Source organism: Sarcophilus harrisii, chromosome 2, assembly GCF_902635505.1.
Source record: "Sarcophilus harrisii chromosome 2, mSarHar1.11, whole genome shotgun sequence".
Lineage (NCBI taxonomy): Eukaryota > Metazoa > Chordata > Mammalia > Dasyuromorphia > Dasyuridae > Sarcophilus > Sarcophilus harrisii.
In genome coordinates this window covers 250,288,448-250,311,836 of record NC_045427.1, presented here as the reverse complement: position 1 = coordinate 250,311,836, position 23,389 = coordinate 250,288,448, and the positions used below count along the sequence as shown (strand labels likewise).

At 35.3% G+C, this 23,389-nt stretch overlaps 1 protein-coding gene across 1 annotated transcript; it reads right to left on the bottom strand.

Annotated features, from left to right (window-relative positions):
- Positions 1-208: 208 nt before the first annotated feature.
- On the bottom strand, positions 209-20,263 carry LOC111719603. The gene is given in 12 exon segments (XM_023498736.2): positions 209-415; positions 417-433; positions 979-1,150; positions 1,853-1,989; positions 4,400-4,927; positions 6,303-6,363; positions 8,507-9,891; positions 14,922-14,949; positions 15,946-16,164; positions 17,608-17,838; positions 18,356-19,491; positions 19,955-20,263. Coding segments are annotated over 11 exon segments (3,975 nt in total). The 5' UTR covers positions 19,427-19,491; positions 19,955-20,263; the 3' UTR covers positions 209-289.
- Positions 20,264-23,389: the final 3,126 nt, after the last annotated feature.

Here is a 23,389-nt window from a genome sequence, read left to right as displayed (position 1 = left end):
ACAGATAAAACAAATGAAAATTGCCAAATGTGTAATCTTGGACACTAGAACTTGTGTTTTCTTATTTTACTTTATATTTACTTGAAGCCATGGCTATATTGAAAAAGCCGTTTTAGAGATTCTCTATATAACTTAAAGGCCTAGATAAAACCCATACTGGATCAGCAAAATGTGATCAAATATTCTGGGTATGAATGGTCATCAAAAAAGGTTACAAATATTCTTGGCATACCCATCGAGTCAACCAAGCTATCATATCTCCCTCCTCCTGGTTTTCTTGGAGGTAATATTAGTTCTGAATCACCTTTAACATACTCCCCAGTAAGGACACGAACTTGGAACAAAAACTTGGATCCTTGACAGCCTTTTCCACAAAATTGGGAGGACATATAAGCATCCACTGCAAAGTAGATCCCTTGGCCATATCTTCCATCTATAAAAATAAGCATTTGTTATTAAGTCTTGAATATAAAACAATGGAGAAGCTAAGTATCTCTTGGGACAGATGAATACAGGATGTGGTAGGAATAATAGTGTATCCCACCCCAATATGAACTAGGATAGTTTTTCCTTAAAAGGTATTGAGGTCATCCCTAAAATTTAGTTGGCACAAGAAATTAAAGTCTTGGACTACTGATATAACTTTCTAATTGCTGAATACAAAACAAACATGAAAAGCTCTTGACAACCTGAGACTGCAGGTAGATCACAATGGGCAACTTGGGCAATCTTGATCAGCTAAGTCAACCAGAAATATCCTCAGTACCTATCCTTATTGATAGGCACGTCTCCTGCTTCTTTTATCTAAATAAATCTCCTTTAAATGACCTACAAATATTTCATTTTGTTCCATTATCAAAGCTAAAGTACCAGGAGACTGGTGTGTCAGATCAACCCAGAATTCAGGAAAAATAGTCTGGAATTTCACCCTTTTCAGTAGCATTAAGGCATATCCTCTTTTAGTCGCAGCATACTCACTTTTCCTACAGGTACTTTTTAGCCCATTTTCAATAATGGATGAGCAGTTTTTTGCTTTTGTTCCATGGAAGAGAAACTGCTCATTCTGTACTCCTGGGGGATTCTTTTTTTCCATCCAGTTTCGCTTGTAAATGTAAGAGGTCCAGAGGTATGGGTTTTGTATTCTTTCTATCTAAATAACAAAATTGAAAAAAGAAAGCCTGTTATCATCCAAATGAGATCAATATATTTTTCCAGGTATATTTTGTTTTCATAACACTTACATTTCCAAATTAGATTTAATTGAACAAGCAAGGAATTTCCAATTCCACTACTAAAAGTTCCCAAATCTATTTCTAGAGCTAAAAAGCTCTAGCATCTCTTCTTCTTTTAATAGTGATTGTCCTTTGAACCTTATGAAATGAGAGATTGGGAATAGGAGGTTAGATTTCATACTGTCCTTTTTTCTAATTTTTAAAAATATTTCACATATTCATTTGTTGTAATGGAAAAAGTAGGCACTGGACTGAGAACAGAAGACCTGGACTCTAGAATTGTATCTAACAGTGCATGATGCTGAGCAAATTGCTTCTTCTCTCAGGGCCTCAGTTTTCCCATTTGTAAAACAAATTTTTGGATTAGATGATGTCTAAAGACCCTTTCCAGCTACAGTCTAAATCCACACATACTGGTTTAAAGATTATTCAAAACCAGCTTAGGAGAAGGAAAGTAGTGAAGAAAAGAGATAATAATAAATGTGGAGACAATAAAAAAATGTTTTTAGGAATGGTGATCTCTATAATATTTCTACAAGATTTTAATAATGTTATGTTTAACACTTTCCCTATACCTTGAGTTAATGAGTGTAATCACCTATTCAATAAACATGATTCACCTTAAGGATGGTAGTCTTATTCATGGAATACTTGAACTTCTGGGCTACTCTCTGGTACTCCACCTGATTTGATGAGAGTTTCACAGTCTTCACTGGGTTATCATCCATTGGTTCCCAATGTTGAGGGATGCTCATCTCTATTACAAAAAGTTGGAAGTATTTTTAGAAACTTAAATGAAATCTGTGAGCGTTCCTATTTCTTATGTTGGGATACTTTATGTTTGCATTTTTGTTCTTTTATTTATTGTAGTTATTTACATATGTAATCTAACCTTGGCCATATCCATTGGGGACAAAGAGACTTTGTTTAAGGGACTAATTACCCAGAATCCCAAATTCTACCCCAATACTGACCCTAATCTTAAGGTTGAAGAAGTGGGAAGAGGAAGCAGGAAGCTATTACAAGCATGAAGATACAAAAGGAATGGTCTTCATGAGACCCCAGAGAGGACCCATCAGGAGCAATTGCTAGAAGGAGCTATTTCAAGCAGCCAGGGATTGAACTAGAATGAATGGTAGTGACAATTCTGAGGCGTAATACTGAGATAATAAGGGAGAAACCCAAACTTTTGCTCAAGTGTGAGCCAGGAAGAAAGATGGTGATATCATTTCCTTCTTCTCTGTCCCATTGTCCAGCAGCGATGCCAAATGCATAGTGGATTATTCATTCACTTCATCCCTACCAGACTATTTTGGAAGATTGAGAAGCAAGGAACAAAGGGAGGGATTCAGGAAACTTTAATCTTTGTTCTAAATGTTCACTTTTGCTTCTAAGAAATTAAATGTGATTTAAAAAAAAAAAACTATTGGCCAATAAATATTGAAATTGCTTGTTGTATTTTATCTAATATTCAGATGTAGAAGACCACAAAGTGATTTTCCCTTTATTAAATAAACATCTGATTTAATTGAACTGAACCCGGACACTGGAAATGAGAAGGAAGATAAAGAGAGGGACTATTTATTATTAGACTTTCATAACCGCTTATAATAGTATGCAACACCATTGTTGTTTTTCAGTTGTTCAGTGTGTCTGATTCTTTGTGACCCATTTGGAGTTTTCCTGGGAAAGATATTGAAGAGCCATTTCCTTTTCCAGCTCATCTTATAGAATAGAAATTCAGGCAAACAGGGTCTCTTGCCCAGGGTCACACAGCTACTAAGTATCTGAGGTCAGGTTTGAATTTAGGAAGATGAGTATTACTGACTTCATTTCTGGCTCTCTATCCACCATACCACCTACTTGCCCAAATCCAAGACTAAAGTATGGCAAAATTGTTTTGTTTGGGTGGGGGGGAAGGGACTCAACAGGAAAGAGGAAGCAAGCCAAAAAGGAGGTATCGTTTAGAAATAAAAGTTACCTTTTCAGGAAATATGAATTGCCTACCATAGTTTAAAATCACTAATATCTGAGAAGACAGAGAACATCAATTACTCAAGTGTTTTGGACTAGTGCAACCATAGCAATCTAACCACATTATCAGAGCTTAATCTTTCTTACTAGTTCATTTTAGTATACATATATGTGCATATATTGCATTTCCCTATTGAATATGCTAATTGCATTTCCTCCAGCACTGCATTCTACACATATTAGGTACCTAATTTGTTGAATTAAATATTGAGAATTATCTAGAAATGGTCAGCTGCTATTTTGCTTCCAATTCAAGGAGAGATTGTTTTGTTACTGGAGTTATGTATTCCTGTGTTCAAGAAGGCAATGAAATAAATGTAGAATGGCTTTATCATCACACTTGCCTTCAAAATATTCATCTGCTTCTCTTTTTACTTTAAACAGTTTTATTCCATCTGAATTTGGAAAGCAGTCTGTTATCTGGAAGTGGCTTTCTATGGCCCTGTATATAGTAAGCACTTACTGTTTGTTGAATTGAGTGTCCACATTTATTTCTAAATTCTTTAAAGGCAAGAGAATCCTTTTAATTGTTTCTTTTTTAGCCCATCTAACTAATTACTGGTAAAGAGGAAGTGAAAAAAACATTAGATATCTGTGTTTATCTCTTGTTAAAAATTCTGATAAAAAATTAAATGGGAGGAAAAGGTAAAATTATTAGCATAGTCTTTCTATTAGCAATTGGTAAACTACAAATGTAGAAACCTATGGTGTGATTAGTTACATTTTTGCTTAAAGTTTCAGAGAATGTTCTGGATTTGCTGTTCTCTAGATGTTTGAGGGAAAGTATTCAAATACAATGTATTAGTATAAATAAAATAAGACATTAGAATAATTAACTAAAGTACCTTTTGGATTATCAATGAACTTCAAATGTTTATATTTTTCTCATTATAAGCAAGTATGAAATTGGCTAAAGAATCCCATTGAAAAATTAGTGCAGGACAAGGTTAACAACTACTACTTTTAATTTTCCAATTTTCTAACATAGATAAATATCTTCCAGAATGACCACCTCTCTCATTCTTATTCATTAAGGATGAATCTGGGAAGAAATGAGAGCTTAAAGAAAGGGACAAAGCCAAGTAAACCTGATTAATTGAGAAATGAAAATTAAAGGAAAAAAAAAAACTCACCCCATATGCAGATTTCCCGCTTTATTTTAAAAATTGTCCCCATGTCTAGTACCAAACCTTCCCTCTTCTTCAAGTTGACCTTGGCTTTTCTAGAATTCAAGATGATTTCAATGTTCTCTTCTTCCTTCCTATATGCTGCTTCCAGTTTTAGATTTGTAGTTTTATCAAATGGGGAAAGACCTGTGTTACCAATGTCATATTGCCATTGAACCACAGATTTCAGGGCTTCTGCTGCTCTATCTATGTCATGAGCTTCCTGGATTAAAGTTTGTACAACAATAGCAGCTTTCTTCACATCTTCCTGAAAACCTTGGATCTGTAAGAGACTCCCACGATGATGCAGATTGAGTGGGAAATAGTACCCTTGGCTTAAGACCTTTTGAAGACAGTCTTGGCTGAAAGTGACTATTTTATCACTGTCAAATGTTTCACTGCAATATCCATTCATAAAGTCTTCAAAAGCTTCCTGAAATTTGACTAAATTCATCTCCTTACCCAATACTTGAACCAGTCCTAGTGGAGAGTCACCTGAAAACAAAGAGAAGAAATTCATAATGAGTCAAATACCCTCAATTTTTGAAAATGAAGGAAAATCTGATCCATTCTGATGTCATACTGCCTATGAAAGGCTAAAATAATAGAATGTATGAGAAAAGCTCAAAAGAATTGAAATTACTCAGTCTGAAAAAGGCTGAACAAATTGCCCTCAGTTTCTGAAGCATAAAGAAAATGAGAAATAACTATTTTCTAATTTAATTAATACCAAGAAAATAATCAATTATACTAGAATTCTAGCAAAGGGCTTAGGTTTATATATAAATATATGTATATAACTGTGGAAGGTTGACAAAATTAGAAATTTGTTTTTAATTTTAAGATTGCAAGATCAAATTTCCACTTATTCAGAAACTTATTACATACATAAATTTTTATATACAAAATCATTATATACATAAATTTCCACATACTTAAGGAACCTAGGAATAGGCTGGAGAAGAGGGAGTTGAATTATATAACCTCTAAGGTACTTTACACATCTAACTTATAGTAAAAAAAAAAAAAAATGTGGTTTAATTTAGAGGAAACTGCTACTTTCTCTTTCTTTTCACCAATCTCAGTGGTTTATTTTAATTTTTTTAATAATAGCTTTTTATTTGTCAAAATACATGCAAAGATAATTTTCAACAATCACCCTTGCAAAACCTTGTGTTCCAAATTTTTCTCTCTCCCTCCCCATCCCCTTCCCTTAGACAGCAAGTAATCCAATATAGGTTAAACATTTGTGATACTTACTTAACATACTTAATATGTTTAGAAGAATGGTTTAAGTAGCTGTTGATACAACAGATATAGTTTAGGGCCTGATGTAAGAAAAGTCAGAATCCAAATCCAACTTTATATACTTAATGAATGTGTCACCCTGGACAACTCGTTTTATCTCAGTTTCCTCAACTGTAAAATGCAGGTAATAGTACTTACTTTCCAAAGTTGTTGTTAGAATCAAATTAAATAATATTTATAAAAGCACTGTACTAAGTGCTTTTAGCTGGATGCTGACTAATAGCTTAGCCAACTAATAACAGCCATCTTCCTTCTCTCCTTTCTCCTTTTCCTACATATTGGTCCCCTCGACAAGTTCAACATTAAGAGAAGACACAGAGCAGTCTTCAAGAGATAATGTGTACCATTGCTCTGAAAATGCTTAGTAACCATACACTGCATTATCTTTAGGTTACTGCTTTGTGTCTCCCTGGTCATTTTGTCAGTAACTGGGAAGAGAATGTTTCTACCTGTAGTACAAATATCTCCAAATGGAATAATGTCCCCAAATTCTTACACATCTGGAGATGAAAGAAAACTAATAGGGATTCCAGGGAATAGGACAGTATCTTCTCATTCTTACCAAGAGCAAAGTGTTCTTTTCTGTATCTTCTGAGAAACTTCAGGAGTTCTTGGACAGATGTCTAATAAAAAGAAAGAGTAAGAAACCTACTAAATGTATTAGAAAACACGACATTCCCAGAAGACTCAGAAATCTTTCTTTTGATTCCTCTATAAGATCCTAAAGTTCAGAAACTTATAAATTATTCTTCCATTTCTCATTTAACAAACACAAAAACAAAAAGATAATTGGACTAAAAGATGAAGAAATCCCGGGGAAGGCCTTGAACAGAACACTGATATTTCACCAATCACCCTGTCTAGTTTAGGATTCCCCAGAGGGAATGTAGAAAAGGACTCACAATTACTGATTGAATTACTGATGAATCCATTAAGGGCAACCCTTCAATGCTACTAATCCCTGTGTTTATCCTTATTTGGTGATAATTAGTGTGTTTAGAGGTAGCTAGTTTCTATTTACCCCAGATTAGTTTATTTGTAGAGTCCTGATTCCCTAGTCTACTTAACATTTTAAAAACATTATTCATCCTAACTACTATGTCATTCCAAATCAACTTGCATAATTTTAGAGAGGGTTGGTGGCCCCTGACTATTTCACTTGTCCTGGAACCAGAACTAAAACCGAAGCTCAGGGCACCATCTATCTAATTGGTTTATAAACTATCAATAATCATGGTTAAATCTACTTAAGACGTAATTGGAGAAATACTAGAATATTTCACAATAAGATTACTGGTAAGACAAAAATGTCCAGTGTTTTTACTCTTATTTGATATAGAAGTAGAAATGCTAGCTATAGCAATAAAACAAGAAAATAAAATCAAGGGGGTAGAGAGGAAACAAAATTATCTATGGTAGATATGGTAAGCACAAATGAGAAAAGGGAAAAAGGGAGAATTTTAAAAGCCAATGAGAGATGAAATGGGTCAGCTAGGGTTATTTCTTAGTATGTCATCAAGTGGGACAAGAGCTTAAAATCCAGAACATTCTGATATAATGTATGACTTGGTCATAGAATCTTAGAGGTAAAAGAAACTTTAGGAATCATCTGAGCCACGTAGCTGTCCCTATATCAGCATTTCTGTAATATAAATATAAATAATATATACATATTTTATAAAGAATATGAAATATAAAAAATAAAATTTGTATAGTCATAACTTGTCTAATTGTGCTTCCTTTTATTGTGTTTCACAGATATTGCATTTTTCACTATGGTAACCTTGAAATTCAAGAGGCACCATTTTTCTAACAGCAGGGGTTCACATCATGTCTCTCTCACACTTTGGTAATTCTCACAATGTTTCAAACTTTTTCATCATTATCATATTTTTATGGTGCTCTGTGATCTTTTATGTTACTAACTATATTGTTCTGAGGTGCCACAAACCATGCCCTTGTAAGACAGTGGAACTTGCCCAATAAATGCCTATATTCTGACATCTCCATCAACTGACTGTTCCCTGTTTCTCCCTCTCTTTGGACTGCCCTATTGCTTGAGACATGACAGTTTTGAAATTAAGTCAATTAATAACCCAATAATGCTCTCTGAGGGTTAAAGGGAGAATAGTCAATAGATGTGACAAATTTCATTGTTGTCTTATTTTAAGAAACTGCCACTCATCATAGTCATCATAGCCTTCAGCTGATCAATCATTAGCCATCAATACAGAAACAAGACCCTACCAGCAAAAAGATTATGACCCACTGAAGGCCCAGATAAGGGTTTGCATATTTTTGGTAATAAAATATTTTAAAAGTAAGGACATAATACTATTGTATATTTAGTAGAGTAGACTACTGTATAAATATAACTTTTATATGCACAGGGGAAAAAATCCAAGTAACTTCGCATTATTGCAATATCTACTTTGTTGCAGTGGTCTGGAACTGAACTTGCAATATCACTGATAAATGCCTATACAAGAATATATCTTATTAGATTTATCAAGGAGTTTATACTCCTTGAAGAAAAGGACCAAATTTGAATACTCTCTAATTTTAGTGCATTATTACATATACTATACACTTAATAAATATTTAATAAATGAGTAAACCCCCAAAGGAGCATAAGCAAGACTGGGTACCTACTTTAAAGTCCTCTAAAAATAGAAGAACCATTTTTCTAGGCTTAGAATAGAGGATGAAAAAAGACTCAAGTTCCCTTTCAGTTCTGAAATTTTATCAAGAATTGATGACTCTTACCAATTCATTCTCCTTCCTATAAGCTGAGACCTCAGAGAGCAAAGTATTTGTGGTTTTCTCTGTCACTTGCATCTTCACCAAACATTGGAGTTCTTCAGCAAATGTGAAAAGAACTGTAGCTCCAATTCCCAAAAGGTATTGTTGTACTCCTCTGTGCCTTATGGGGATGCTTCTCATAGTTAATGAATCTAGATCTGCTTGAACAATTCCTCTGGCCTCTTTTACATGCTTCCTTAGTCCTTTTAGTTTCAAAGTTAAAGTAGAATGGTTGATTTGAATGCAAATATTCACCTTTAAGTCCCCCCAGTTCATTATCCGAAACAGGTTTTCTCTGGCTTCAGCTAGCTCCAGTCGAGGAGAAATAATTCTGTCTTCAGTTATTGAATAACTCATCAAATATTCCCTAATATTCATTTCTGCCTCAGCTACTTCAATCCTGGTGCCCACTATGACCACCGAAGTCAAAATACCTAGCTGTGATTTGACACTATAAAAATTAACTCTCTTTGGATTTCTTAGTGCTATGAGTAGAGTTTCCCATTCCAGGCCACTGGTTGCCCACTGGACCTCTTCCCCGATATCAATCTTCCTCTCATAAACCAGGCTTTTCAATAATTCTTCTGCTTGTACCAATTCTCCAAAATCAAGCCCCCAAATATTAATTCCATCAGAAGTGTTAAGCACTGCCGAAATATCTTGAGAAAGGAAAAAATTCTCATTAAAGAGTTCTTCCTGGAGGCCCTGGATAAAATGTATTTGGAATGTGGAGAGCGAGACTGGCCAGTTCTTAAAAGCACTAAACAGACTATAAAACTGCCTTTCCACCTCAAGCACATCCTTTTGGGGCCCCTGAAAAGTGATCATACCTAAAGGATCTTCTGCCAAGGCTATAGTCACTGGAGAGTGAGGAAAGAGGAACTTGGTTATCATGTTTTTGACTACTGTAAATCTAGGAAGATGGAGAATGGGATGTTCCACACACACTGGCTTTTCACTGAAAGCCATTTCCTGAATATGTTGTACAAACATCTTCACTTCTTCAGTTAGCCCTACAAAGCAAGGGCCTTTGTATTCTTGTATACTTTTAAAAGACTTCACTAGAGATTGTTGCTTCTTCAGAATATTTAGAATATCTGTATTGGACTCATAGTGAATAGCATATCTCTTCTTGTTTTTCTGAAAAGCATTCTCCACAGCTTTCTCCCAATTAGATGGATCTAAGTGTTCTCCTTCTGCTACAAACTGAAGCACTCCCAAAGGGTAACAAGTTTGGAAAACACAGCCTACTTTCTTTAAATCATCTTCAAACTCTTGGAAAACATCTGGGGAGTCATTAAGATACTGGATGAAAGCAAGGTCCTCCTTCCAACAGAGACCAATGGCTTCTAGAAGAAAAGACAAGAGAGTTGACCAACAAGTCTAAATTAAAAATCTTTTCTCAGTTGTCAAGCTTATTTATAGTATTTTGTGGATAGCACAAATAGTCAGATCTAATCAACTAGAAGAACATCAAGTGCTTATGGTGGGCTAGCTAATATGATAAAAATGACCATACTACTTAAATTAATCTACTTATTTAGTGCCATACCAATCAAACTCCCAAGAAATTATTTTACAGATCTAGGAAAACATAGTAACAAAGTTCATCTAGAAGAACAAAAGTTCAGGAATTTCAAGGGAATTAATAGAAAAAAACGCAAATGAAGGTGGCCTAGCTGTACCAGATCTAAAACTATATTATAAAGTAACAATCATCAAAACCATTTGGTACTGGCTAATAGAACAGTCAATAAGTGGAATAGGTTAGGCTCACAAGACACAATATTCAATGACTATAGTAATCTAGCCTTTGATAAATCCCAAATCCCCAGCTTCTGGGATAAGAGTTCACTATTTCACAAAAATTGCTGAGAAAATTGAAAACTAATATGGCAGAAACTAGGCATTGACCTTCATTTAACACCATATACCAAGATATGGTCGAAATGGGTTTATGACTTAGACATAAAGAGTGATACTATAAACAAATTAGAAAAACAAAGGATAATCTACCTCTTATATCTGTGGAGAAGGAAGAAATTTGTGGGAAAATAGAACCAGAATACATTATGGACTGCAAAACAGATAATTTTAATTATATTAAGTTAAAAAAAAAGTCTGTAAAAACAATGCAGACAAGATTAGAAGGGAAACAGTAAATTGGGGAAAAAATTTTACATCCAAGGATTCTATTAAAGACCTCATTTCTAAAATATATCGAGAACTGACTCAAATTTAAAATAATACAAGCCATTCTCCAATTGATAAATGGTCAAAGAATATGAATAATTTTCAGATGAAGAAATTAAAACAATTTCTAGTCATATGAAAAAGTATTCTAAATCACTACTGGTCAGAGAAATGCAAATCAAGGCAATTCTAAGGTACTATTACACACCTCTCAGATTGGCTAAGATGATAGGAAAAAATAATGATGAATGTTGGAGGGGATGTGGGAAAACTGAGACACTGATACATTGTTGGTGGAGTTGAGAACTGATCCAATTATTCTAAAGAGCAATTTGAAACTATGCCCAAAGGATTACCAAATTGTGTAGATCCTTTGATCCATCAGAGTCTCTACTGGGTCTGTATTCCAAAGAGATCATAAAAAAAGAAAAAGGATCCACATGTGCAAAAATGTTTGAAGCAACCCTTTTTGTGGTGACAAGAAACTAGAAACTGAGTAGATGCCCATCAGTGGGGAAAGACTGAATAAGTTATATGAATGTAATAAAGTATTATTGTTCTATAAGAAACTATCAGCAAACTGATTTCAAAAAAGCCTGAAAAGACTTACATGAATTTTTTATAGTGGCAAGAAACTGGAAACTGAGTGGATGCCCCTCAGTTGGAGAATGGCTGAATAAGTTATGGTATATGAATGTTATGGAGTATTATTGTTCTGTAAGAAATGATCAGGAGGATTTCAAAAAAGTCTGGAGAGACTTACATGAATTGATGCTAAGTGAGTAGAACCAAGAGAACATTATACACAGCAACAACAAGATTATATGATAATCAATTCTGATGGACGTGGTTCTTTTCAACAGCAAGGTGACTCAGGCCTGTTCCAATGGTCTTGTGATGAAGAAAGAGCCATCTGCACCCAGAGAGAGGACTGTGGGGCTGATTGGGGATCACAACACAGTATTTTCATATTTTTTTTTGTTGTTGTTTGCTTGCATTTTGTTTTCTTTCTCATTTTTCCTTTTTAATCTGATTTTTCTTGTGCAGCATAATTGTGGAAATTTGTATAGAAGAATTGCACATGTTTAATATATTTTGGATTACTTGCCATCTATTTTGGTCTACTTGCCAGGTAGAGGAAAGAAAGAAAAAAAAGTTTTGGAACACAAAGTTTGGCAAGAGTGAATATTGAAATTATCTATGCATGTGTTCTGAAAATAAAAAGCTTTATTTAAAAAAATTTTAATTTTAATTTTAAAAATTAAATAAAAAACTAAATATTAAGATTTAAAAAAGCATGTTGTAGATAGTTCTGTGAAGTTTTAATTATAAAACTAGGTGGCATGGATGATAGTGCTAGATTTAGAACCATTATTATTTATTAACTTTATTCAAATACTGCTTCACATACCCACTAGCTGAGTGGTCCTGAGCAAATTGCTTAACTTTTCTCAGTCTCATTGTATTTATTTGCAAAATAGGGATAATATAGCTCTTAATATTATCTCATCTAAAATGAAATAACATTTGTAAAGCACTTAGCAGACTGCCTTGCACATAGTACATATTTTATAAATATATATTCCCTTCCCTATTCATTAGAGTCCTTGTGAAGATTAAGTAGTATGGTAAATTACTTTAAAAATGTTTTATAAAGTACTGTATAAAGCTTTAAAGTGCTATATAAAGTTAGCTACTATTATTATTAATTATGTATTCTTTTTTCTTTTTATTTAATTGAGCTGATTGGACTTGATGACCTCTTGAAGTCTCTTGCACCTCAAAAGTTTATGATCCTATGGATTCCCCCCCCTTCTCTTTCATACTGTTGGGTACTCTTGGTTTCCATGGGACTCTACTCTCCTGAATCTCCTCTTGTTTGTATTAATCTGTAGAGGGCCAATATTGAATAAGTCCATTCTTATATATGGATTTATTCAATACTGGCCCTCTACGTTAATGTGTTACTTCTCTCTCCCTCTCTCCTTTGCTCATACTTCTTCCTTACTATGAACCCTAAATAAGGGCTTTCCTCAAGGTTCCACCCAGTCTTGTGTTATTCTTTTTAAATACATCTTTCCTCTTATCACTCATCTATTACCATTGTCTTCCATAACTACCTCTTTGTTAATGGCAAATCTGTATTTTTGTAACTGGGCCAAATATACCTACAAACTTTTTAAAGCTCCCCATTTTCTAGCCCTACTCTACCTATTCAACGTTTTTTTTCCCCATTAATTCCCAACATGAAACCTCCTTTATCATCAAGCGCATTTCCCTGTCATACAAAAGCCAGGGCCCTTTATCTACAGCACTCTGTTACCTTAAAATGTCTTATCCTCCATTTATTTCCTTGCTTGCTCAAACACTACCCTATCAAGATTCAGATCAAATCTCATCTCTTCCATTCAAGCTCCAATAGTCTCTCTTCTCTGAACAGTCCTTATTATCTATACTGGGGGGGAATCTTTTTTTCTGCCAAGGGCAATTTGGATATTTATAACATTATTCATGGGCTATACAAAATGATCAATTTATAGAACTCAAGCAGTTGGAGATTGTTGTACCTAGCTTTTAGCTCATTATTGCTTATGGTTGCCTTAGCAAAATGATTTAGCAATCTTTGAAATCAGGCGGGCCAAGCATTCCCTACCCCTGATCTATACCATACCCTTAGAATTTAGTTTCATATTGTATATATTTATTATATGTTAATAAATATATGCAGGTATTTAGCTATATATACATTTTTATATGTATATATATATGTATATTATATATAAACAAGGACTAGATCTATGATTCTTCCTTTTTCTTTTTTTTATTCAATGTTGTTTCCATTTAACAAACATTTCTTTTTTCCTTGGATCTGTGATTTCAGCAGAAAAGGATATATGCCCAGATTGATATCTTTATCAATGCTAGTGATCACCTTTTCTGCAATTTAATCTCTTAGAAGTTGCTTAGAGGATTCAGAAGATAAATGATTTGACCAAGATTACAATCAGTATGTGTCAGCAGTGGGACTTGAATGCAGGTCTTCCTGGACCTAAGGTCAGCTCTCAATTTAGTTGGCCAGGCTCCCCCTTCCTCCCCCCACATAGAAAATTTATCTTTGACAATAGAAGTTTGGGTGTAAATATAAATGTTTATGATGCTTATATATGTTTATAATATTCTCTTTTCTCTGTGTGTGTCTGTGTCTCTGTCTCTCTTTTTGTCTCTTCTCTCTCATGACACATATATCTACACTCACATGCCATTAAATAATTTTATCAGTTTCATCAATACCTCCATCAGCACAGATCATATCCTCACCATCATTTTGGAAGAGTGTTCTTAAGAGACTTCAATCACAAAAATCATCATTTTAAGAGACTTTAGTCACAAAAATCAACACTCTGCCATCAGTTCAATGATAGGCTCACTAGTAAGGTTGGTTTCTATAGTAATGGCACACATTGGGTCCCTGAGCCCTTTCAGGTTAGGAAGATCTACTAGTGTTTATGTTTCACTATCACAGCCTTTGAGAACTCAAGTATCAGAAGATCTCAGTGGAGGATAGGCATATATAATTCTTATATACTGTACCACTGTATTATGGTAATCTTGCCATCTCAATCAAATTGCAAACTCCCTAAGAACAGGAGGGTATTATACTTCTTTTTCCTCTCCCTTAGAATTTTATGTTCAGGAGGTGGATAGCATATGTTAATTATAACATATGATAAGTATTGCTATAATTTTCTTAGGACTGAGATTCTAAGATATCTGAAAAAAAAAAAAAAACACCAGGGTCAAGCAGTATAGAGTCAATAATAACTTCAATACTGTCCATTATTAAATAGCACATCAAGCAGAGAGTTAATTTAAACAATTTGAATTCATTATATCTCTTTTATATATTACCTTACTGATTAGCCTGGAATAAGGGTAGGAGTGGGAAGTAATTCATTAAGTATATCATAACTGCATAAGTATCTCTACCTATTTACCTACACAGATTTATGTGTCCTTTAGACTTGTGCCCTTGAAAGTGTGAGGAAGTAGGATATGAATGACTATATTGATAAACAGATTAGATGAAATTTTGAAGAACAGAAATGTTTGTGAATGAGAAGATGCTTGAATTCTCTGGAAAGCTGAATAATATCAACTCTATGATATTCCCAGACAGTGTACTTACCAAGAGGGGTCCTAAAATATTCAGTCATCTGAAAGGAAAAGATGGAAGAAATCTGATATATTTAAAATAAACCAAGATCAAGTACACACCAAAAAGACTATTGTTTATAAATACTGAAGCACTGCAATTTTGTACATCTTTTCTAAAAAGGTCTAAGAGTCTCTGGATTTGGCTGTGTTAATATTTTATCTTTAAAGAACAACCTATTTAGTCTCATAGAGTATCTGAGCATTTGATCTGTAATTACAAATCAATAATCTGAACAGGTGTCAAAACTATTCATGTAATGTCATTGACTTTCACTTTATTATTGTTTCTGTGGGAGAAGACATCTGTTTAAACCCTCAGCTGTCTCTGGCTCACCTCCAACCAGCAATCTACTGTCATTTGAGAGAAGAAAACCATCTGTCCCCAAAATATCTTGCTTAGATTCTTCCATTAGAGATCTATTAATTCAAATTAATTAATTTTTCTATTAAAGTACAAATACATTAATCTAGGAATCAGTGATTCTCACTTCAGTGTGAATTTAATTTATCAGATTGAATCACTCTAGCAAGCTAAATGAAGGCAGTTGCCTTTGGGGAAATGAAAGTTTGATAGCATAGATAGGAAGAATAACTTTGGAATGAGGGGCCCAATTTAGGGTCAAAACCTAGAGTAAAGCAATTTAATGCTGGAGCTCCTGGCAATAAGCAGCTGAGGATCAGAGCAGCAGTGGTATCAGAAGCATACAAGAGCTAAGAAGGCAAGTGGGAAGATTTGTACTTTTGTCTAAGATAGGATTTCTTAAAACTTTTTCTACTTGCAACCCTGTTTTGCTCAGGAAAATTTTACACAGCTGAGAGTATGTAGGTATATAAAATAGGTGTACAAATCCAACATTTAGTGATAATAAATAATAATTTTGTGACTCCCACATTCAGTTATACAATCCCATATGGGGTCACAACCCAGTGTAAGAAATTTTGGTCTAAGGTATCTCTGTCCATGATGGCTGATGATGGATTTACTAAAACTTTACCTTCTGAGGAGTGGCTGCTTGTAGGGGTTGAATTATCTGTACTAGTTTCATCCATGTGTTGGGTTTTTGTTTTAAAAAGTTATTGATCTCTTCCAACATAATACACAAAGAATTAGAATTCCCAGTAGTCTCCAGGTCTAAGATAGGAAAGGAGATGGATTCCAGAAAAGAGCCAAGGAAATTGTCCAAGCAGCTCCAGACCACCTGCTGAATGACCTGCTGAGTAACAATCACAGTAATTAAAATAATTATAAATGTAATTATAATGCAAGTATAATTACAAATATGTATAGCCTGTCTCCATAAGAAGGTAGATAAGGTAAAGAGAAATCATAACTCAACACTCACTACCTTCATCTCAAAGGGTCTTAAAGTGGGAATGTGATATTGACCTGATAAAGATCAATTTATACACAGTATATGACATAAAGAAGTGCCACCTAGTCTATTGATCCTACTTCCAGCCCAATCTCAACCATTATTTCTACCCATAGGAAAACAACTCTATTGGAGAAGGGCCGAGTCTTCCCCATCAACCGTCAAATAACCAGCACCTATAGAATGAGTACATCAGCCTAGCTAAAGTAGTAAAACACCCTGAGTAAAAGACAAGAGTTGGCATGTGCCAGGCCAGTCAATCCCTACTCCTTCCCCCACACCCTGAAGTAAATAACCCCTGACTTAAACCCCAAAGCTTTCAGAATAGCAGTACCCCCCAGACCACTGGTCCTGTTTCCCATTCAGGTTCCATAATCACCATAGAAAGAAGCAATCACTACTGAACCAGCTATGCCCAGAAAAAGAACTCTGGGAGATGACTAAAAACCATTACATTGAATTCCCAATCCCTATATTTATGCACACCTGCATTTTTGATTTCCTTCACAAGCTAATTGTACAATATTTCAGAGTCTGATTCTTTTTGTACAGCAAAATAACGTTTTGGTCATGTATACTTATTGTGTATCTAATTTATATTTTAATATATTTAACATCTACTGGTCATCCTGCCATCTAGGGGAGGGGGTGGGGGGAAGAGGTGAAAAATTGGAACAAGAGGTTTGGCAATTGTTAATGCTGTAAAGTTACCCATGCATATATCCTGTAAATAAAAGGCTATTAAAAAAAAAAAAAAGAAAGAAAGAAGCAATCACTATTGAAAAGATTCATCTTCCTCATAATTGCCACCAACTTCCACTAACAGAAAAACCTAAAAGCCTCAGTAAAGGCAGCACAGACAACACCATGCTCTTGCTTTTAGCCCAATCTCTATAGCCATCGTGCCAGAGAACAACTCTATGGAGATGCAATTTGGCAACTGCTTTTACAGTTACTACAGCCTGGTCTCAATACCCACAAGTACTAAAGATTTCAAGAAGAAAGTTTTCACCTCCAAAGCCTTTGGCATTATAAAATAAGTAAGCATCAGAAACAGATATGATTTTATCAGTTGAAATGACATTAAAGAAAATGCATTACCCTCTGCCTTGCTGCTGTACCCTAAAGTACATAGTCTCCCCCATTAGAATGTGAGTTCTTTGAGAGCAAGAACTGTCCTTCTTTTTCTACTTGTAAAGCCAGCATTTAGTACAATGTTTTACACATAGTAAATGTTTGATTAAATGTCTTTTAATTCATTTATATTCAAACATTAGGCCAAACCTTGCTAACTTCTAGGCACTGTTGAACCAATCTCACATCCAGGCAGATGATATATAGGATCTGGCAATGCAGACCAGGCAAGCTGGAAGCAGGAATGGTGATGATATTTCCATGGACAAGATTCTGGGCAGTAAGAATGGTCTCCAGGGCTGTACGGACCTGAGTAGTAGTCTCCTGGACCCAACTTTTATTGTGGGGCTCCAGAATCCAAGGGAAAACAACCACATCTGTCTGTGAATAAAAGAAAAGTTCAGGAAGAAAGAAGAATGAAAATAAGGAAAATTAAGATAAACATCCTCTAAAAAAAAGTTTTCATCAGGTAATAGAATTCTAAACCATTTTCCTTTAGCTTTGAGATTGCCAAAACCTCCATTACTTTTACCTTAACCCAAACAGAGATCCTTCATGTTTTAACAAATTCTCACAGAAAGTTCATAGGACTCCTTGGTCACCTGTACCATTTCTTATTGACTTCACTGACTAGATGTTCCCTCTCATGTCTAACCTATTTTGTTTTGTTCTATTCTCAAAGGGGATAGACAATAAATTGTTATGGCTTCTGAATCCCTTGGAATATTTAAGAAATGTTATTGTTTTTCTCCAAGTTTCTCTTTATCCCATGTTCCTTAACTTTTCCTAGAATCTCATTACCCAGTTGATCATTTCTGTTGATCAATCATGGATTCTTTCCAAGGCTGCATGTGTACCACTGACCTAAGGAGAACCAGACTCAGTAGTGACCACTTACTTTCTGGCTGAAGAGGCTTCCAAACACTACCTCAGTTGTTACTGCTTCCCAGGAGCTCATGACGTAGGGAAGGAGGACGCGGAGATTCTTTCCACTGGGCCACCACCTGCAACATTCCACCTCCCACTCGGCTACAAAGTCATCATCAGTTACTGCAACTGTCAGATTCTTCAGGCTGCTCCCCATGGGCTGCATGTTCTTAAAGGCCTTGACTCCCTGAGTTATCCCCTTTGCGAGGGCTGTTGGACCTGTGGGGTGGATTACCAAAGAAGCACTTTTCTCCTGAGACGCAGCTTGCAGTGCCAAAGTGACAGCACTGGCAGTCAGCTCCTGGCTTTCATCCCTAGAAGTAAGCTTCCTCCCTGAGCTATGGCCAGCCCAGGAGGATGATAGCACCACTTGTAGCAACACCTGGGGAATACCTCGATCATTCAGGATATGCTGCCTCTGTACCCTTACTTTGGGGACTGGTTTGACCTTATTTTGTCTGTCCAGTGGCCCACTGCTGAGGCTCATGATGACAGAGGCTCGGAAGGTGGAAGCTTCTCCTTTCCAAAGATAAAGACTAAGGCCATTTCCTACTTGAAAGAAACCACTCATCTTTTTTTGCTCTTGAATCAAACCAGGCCATGGATTCATTCTCACAGTGGAATTGAGAAGGATCATCAGTTTACTGATGGCAGTCTTGGCATTAGAGACCACTTTCTGGGGTCCAGAGAAGGAAATGATTGCTGAGTTCTCAACTAGTTGCCAGCCAACTTTCACCTTCCAAAGAGAAAAATCCAGAGTTTCCTGTAGGACCTTCCATAAATGGAACTCCTCAGGGGTCACATGTAAAATTTCATTTGTGCTTGGATAACTCTGAAGGTGATCCAGCATCTTCCAGTCTTTACTGTTCCTGCTACATACTGAGAAGCTTCGTGGCTGTCTCCCTGTGACTCTCATGAAAGGACCACAACAGGGCTTGACTGTTTGCAGGCTGAAGCTGGGATCCTTTAGATCTTTATCACCTGAAGCTCTTTTACAGCAAGTTCTTAAATGAGGTCCATTGCTGGTCACAGATCCAGACATGTTTGATCCAACCTTCTTGCTTCTACTTCAAAATTGAAAACCACCTATCAGATTCTGCAGCCTTGCTGGAAAAATTCAGAAAAGAACATCATATAAGACAAATAATCAGAGCCTGATATTGTAGTATGATTAGCAATCCCTGTGGGAGAGAATACTCTATGTGAATTTTCCACCTTGCATTCTGAAAGCAGGGCTGGGCCAGGGTAAAATTTGATTTTTGTCTTTCCTTGCTTATGTCTCTCTTTCTGTGAGTCTCTATTGTCCCCTATCAATTAAGGTTTGGGAGTGAGATTGCAAAAATAAAAGGGAACAAAAATTAGTTTAAAAAAAAGAAGGAAGAGCCCTAGAAGTAGAGAATATTCTGTCATATAATCTTATCATTCTTCAGATTGCTCTGTGATTTGGGGTTCAGTGGTTTTGAGTTTACTGAAAGAAATTCATTAAACTGGAAAACAGATTTAAAAAATAAACCCAAGTTCATAGCATTTTTATATAAATTTTTAAAAAACCAAAACATATCACACTCACCTAGCAAAAGTGATACTGTCTCCATCATTCCTTATCAAAAGTCACTTTTCCCCAGCACAGATATTCCTTGTAACTCTCCTACTGATCATCCAGGATATTCTGCTAAATAACTCTCTTCTCTCCTTTAGTATAGGGACATTCCCACAATCAGCAACCAAAATGAAAAAGACTAATTTCAGTTTCATTTCCTTGAAAACTAACTCAATGATTTTACTTCAGGAGGTGGGTTTTAAGAAGCATATTTAGATGTAGATAGTATGAGTTTATCAAACTTCAATATTTTCAAAATGAAAATAAGAATAGAGAAAGATGAGGAGAAAACAGAGGAGAAAAAGCTAAGATTGAGGCCCTTTTCAAAATTTCTACTCCTGTAGCGTCTCAAAGTTTTCAAAACTGAAACTCAACCACTCCCAATATCTTTGGCTCCTCCCACAAAGCTCAGAGAGCAACAATCTCCAGGCTGCTGCTTTAGCCAGAGGGCAAGAGAAAACAAAGAGAAGATCTAGAAAGTAATGAAAAGGACAGAACTTTTGGGGAAAATGTTCCAGGACTTGGGGTCTTATTCAACCTGCAAAAAAGGAAACTAAAGAAAAACTTCATAATGATCTTCAAATACCAACAGCTTCTACTGCCATGGAAGATAGTTACTAGCTATTAATCGTTTGGCCGTTCACCAAATGAGACGGTGGGTTTCAATGCAGCTGGATTGAATGGAGTCAAATGTTGGACTTAACTGGCAATTTTTCTTCCTCCTCTCCACTTCATCCTCAACCCCAAAGATATTAAAAGCATCAAGGAGGCATTGTGTGCTATAATTGAAAGAGCACAGGCTCTGGAATCATACCTGAGGTTCAAATTTTGGTTTTAATAACACCATTATCTGTATGAATTAGACAAGTAATTCAAGTAATATCACTTTGAGCCTCCAGTTGTTTTTTTTTTTTTTTAATCTATACAATAAGGGAGTTGGACTAGGGTCTCTGAAAGCCCTTTCAGATCTAAATCTATGATCCTAAAGACAGATCAACTGGCCAGTTACACTTAATAAGCATTGTGCATAGGAAAAAAGGCAAAAGATAGTCCCCATTCTCAGGAAGCTTACAATCTCACTGGGAGTTAGCCTTCAAACATCTATATCCAAAAAAGCCATTAAAAGGATAAATGGAAAGTAAGAAAAAACAATGAAAAAGGGAACAAAGTATCACAAATGTAGGTTGAGAGCTTTGATAGGAATCAAATGATTTCACACAAGGGAGCTTAATGTAGACAAATAGCCAGTCCAATCACTCTTTCACCTGTGTCCTGTTCTCAAATGAAGGGAAGAAAAGTAGCAAAAGTACAATGGGAAGTGTGCTAAAGTTAGTCATAGGGATCTGGATTCAAATTCCAGCTCATCTGCTTATACTCTGTATGATCTTGGTCTTCAATTTCCTCAACTGTAAAAGGAATCGAAACTAGAAGACCTCAAAAAAGCCTTTTCTAGCTTTATATCTATGATCTTGTGAATGATTTTTTTATTTTTCCTCAACAGTATTTTATTTTTTCAAATATATATATATGTGTGTTCATACAGTTTTCAACATTCATTTTTAAGAGCTATTTTATTAATATCTTTTATTTTTATAATACATTCATTTTTTCCTTTTCTTTAAATTTGCAATAGTATTTTATTTTTTTTCCAAATACATATAAAGATAGTTTACATTTTCAAAACATTCATTTTTGTAAGACTTTGTGCTTCAAGTTTTTCTCCCTCCCTCTCTTATCTTCCTCTCTCCTCCTGTCTCCCCCCTCCCCAAGATAGCTAGTAATCTGATATGAGTTAAATATACGTAATTCTTTTAAACATATGTTCATATTTATGATGTTGTACAAGAAAAATCAGACCAAACAGGAAAAAACCCACAAGAAAGAAAAAAACAAAAAAGGTGAGAACATTATGCTTCGATCCCACATTTAGTCTCCATACTTTTCTCTCTGGATGCAGATGGCTCTTCCCATCTCAAGTCTATTGGAATTGTCTTGAATCATCTCATTACTGAGAAGAGCAAAGTCGTCATAGTTGTTCATCACATAATCTTTTCATTACTGTGTATAAAGGTCTTCAATTCTGCTCCCTTTACTCAGCATCAATTCATGTAAGTTTTTTCAGCCTTTTCTGAAATAAGCCTGCTTATTCATTTCTTATGCAAAAATAATATGCCATTTCATTCATGTGCCATAACTTATTCAGCCATTCCTCAACTAAGAGGCATTCACTTAATTTTTAGTTCCTCGACACTACAAAAAGGGCTGCTACAAACATTTTTTTTGCACATGTGGCTCCTTTTCTCTCTTTTATGATCTCTTTAGGATACAGAATCAGCAGAGACACTGCTGGATCAAAGAGTATGTACAGTTTTATAGCCCTTTGGGCATAGTTCCAAATTGCTCTCCAGAATGGTTGGTTCATTTTATGAATAATTTTCTAAGAACACTACTGACCCTGGAAGTAGTATGTTGCTTCAGGCTAGAGGTAAAATATGACTAAATAACCATGTCTGGGGACATCCAAAGACCACAAAGTTCCAGATCCTCCCTTAACCTTCCATTTGCCTTTCTTCCTGGAGTACTTTCCTTTGCTATGTCTAGACAAAGGCATTTTCTGAACACCTCTACTTCCAGAGTTTAGGAGAAACAAGTTCTAACCCTTCTTCTTACTTTGGAGATCATAGTAACTACTTTTTAAAATTGTAAAAAAATAGTTTTTTTAATTATCCAAATTTGGAAAAAAGTCATCCATATTCATTGCCTTCAATTTCTCATTATCCACTCATTTTTCATCCACAATATGATTTCTAATTTGCCACTCTTCTGAAACAACTCTCTAATGATCTTAACTACAAAGTCTAAAACTCATTTTCCTTCCCACTTGATGGATCTTCTGAATTTGATCCTGTAAATCATCTCATCCTTAGTTATTCTCTTCTCCCTTGCCCTCCTTATCTCTATTTTCAGGAGTTAAGCCTCAGGGTTGGATAGAGCACTAAACTTGATGGGAATCAGGAAAATGAGTACAAATCCTGCCTTGGATACTAAACTAGCTGTGTGACTGGGCAAATCAATTAACCTGAGGATCCTCAGCTAATAATGGAACCTATCTCTCAGAATTGTTAGGAGAACAAAATAAGATATTTGTAAAGCACATTATAAATGCTGGCTATTCTTATTGTCGCCCTACCTGTAAAAATCCCCCCACATTCTCTTTGCTAGATTATCTCACTTCTTACCCTCTAAGAATGGGTGCTTCCTAAGGCTTGAAGCTGGGCTTTTCTCTTTCTACAACTTTTCCTTTGGTGACCTCATCTATTTTCTTATTTCTCTTGTCATCTTTATACATGTTTAAAAAAAAAAAACAAAAACAAAAACTGAAGACCACATCATATAGGTTACACA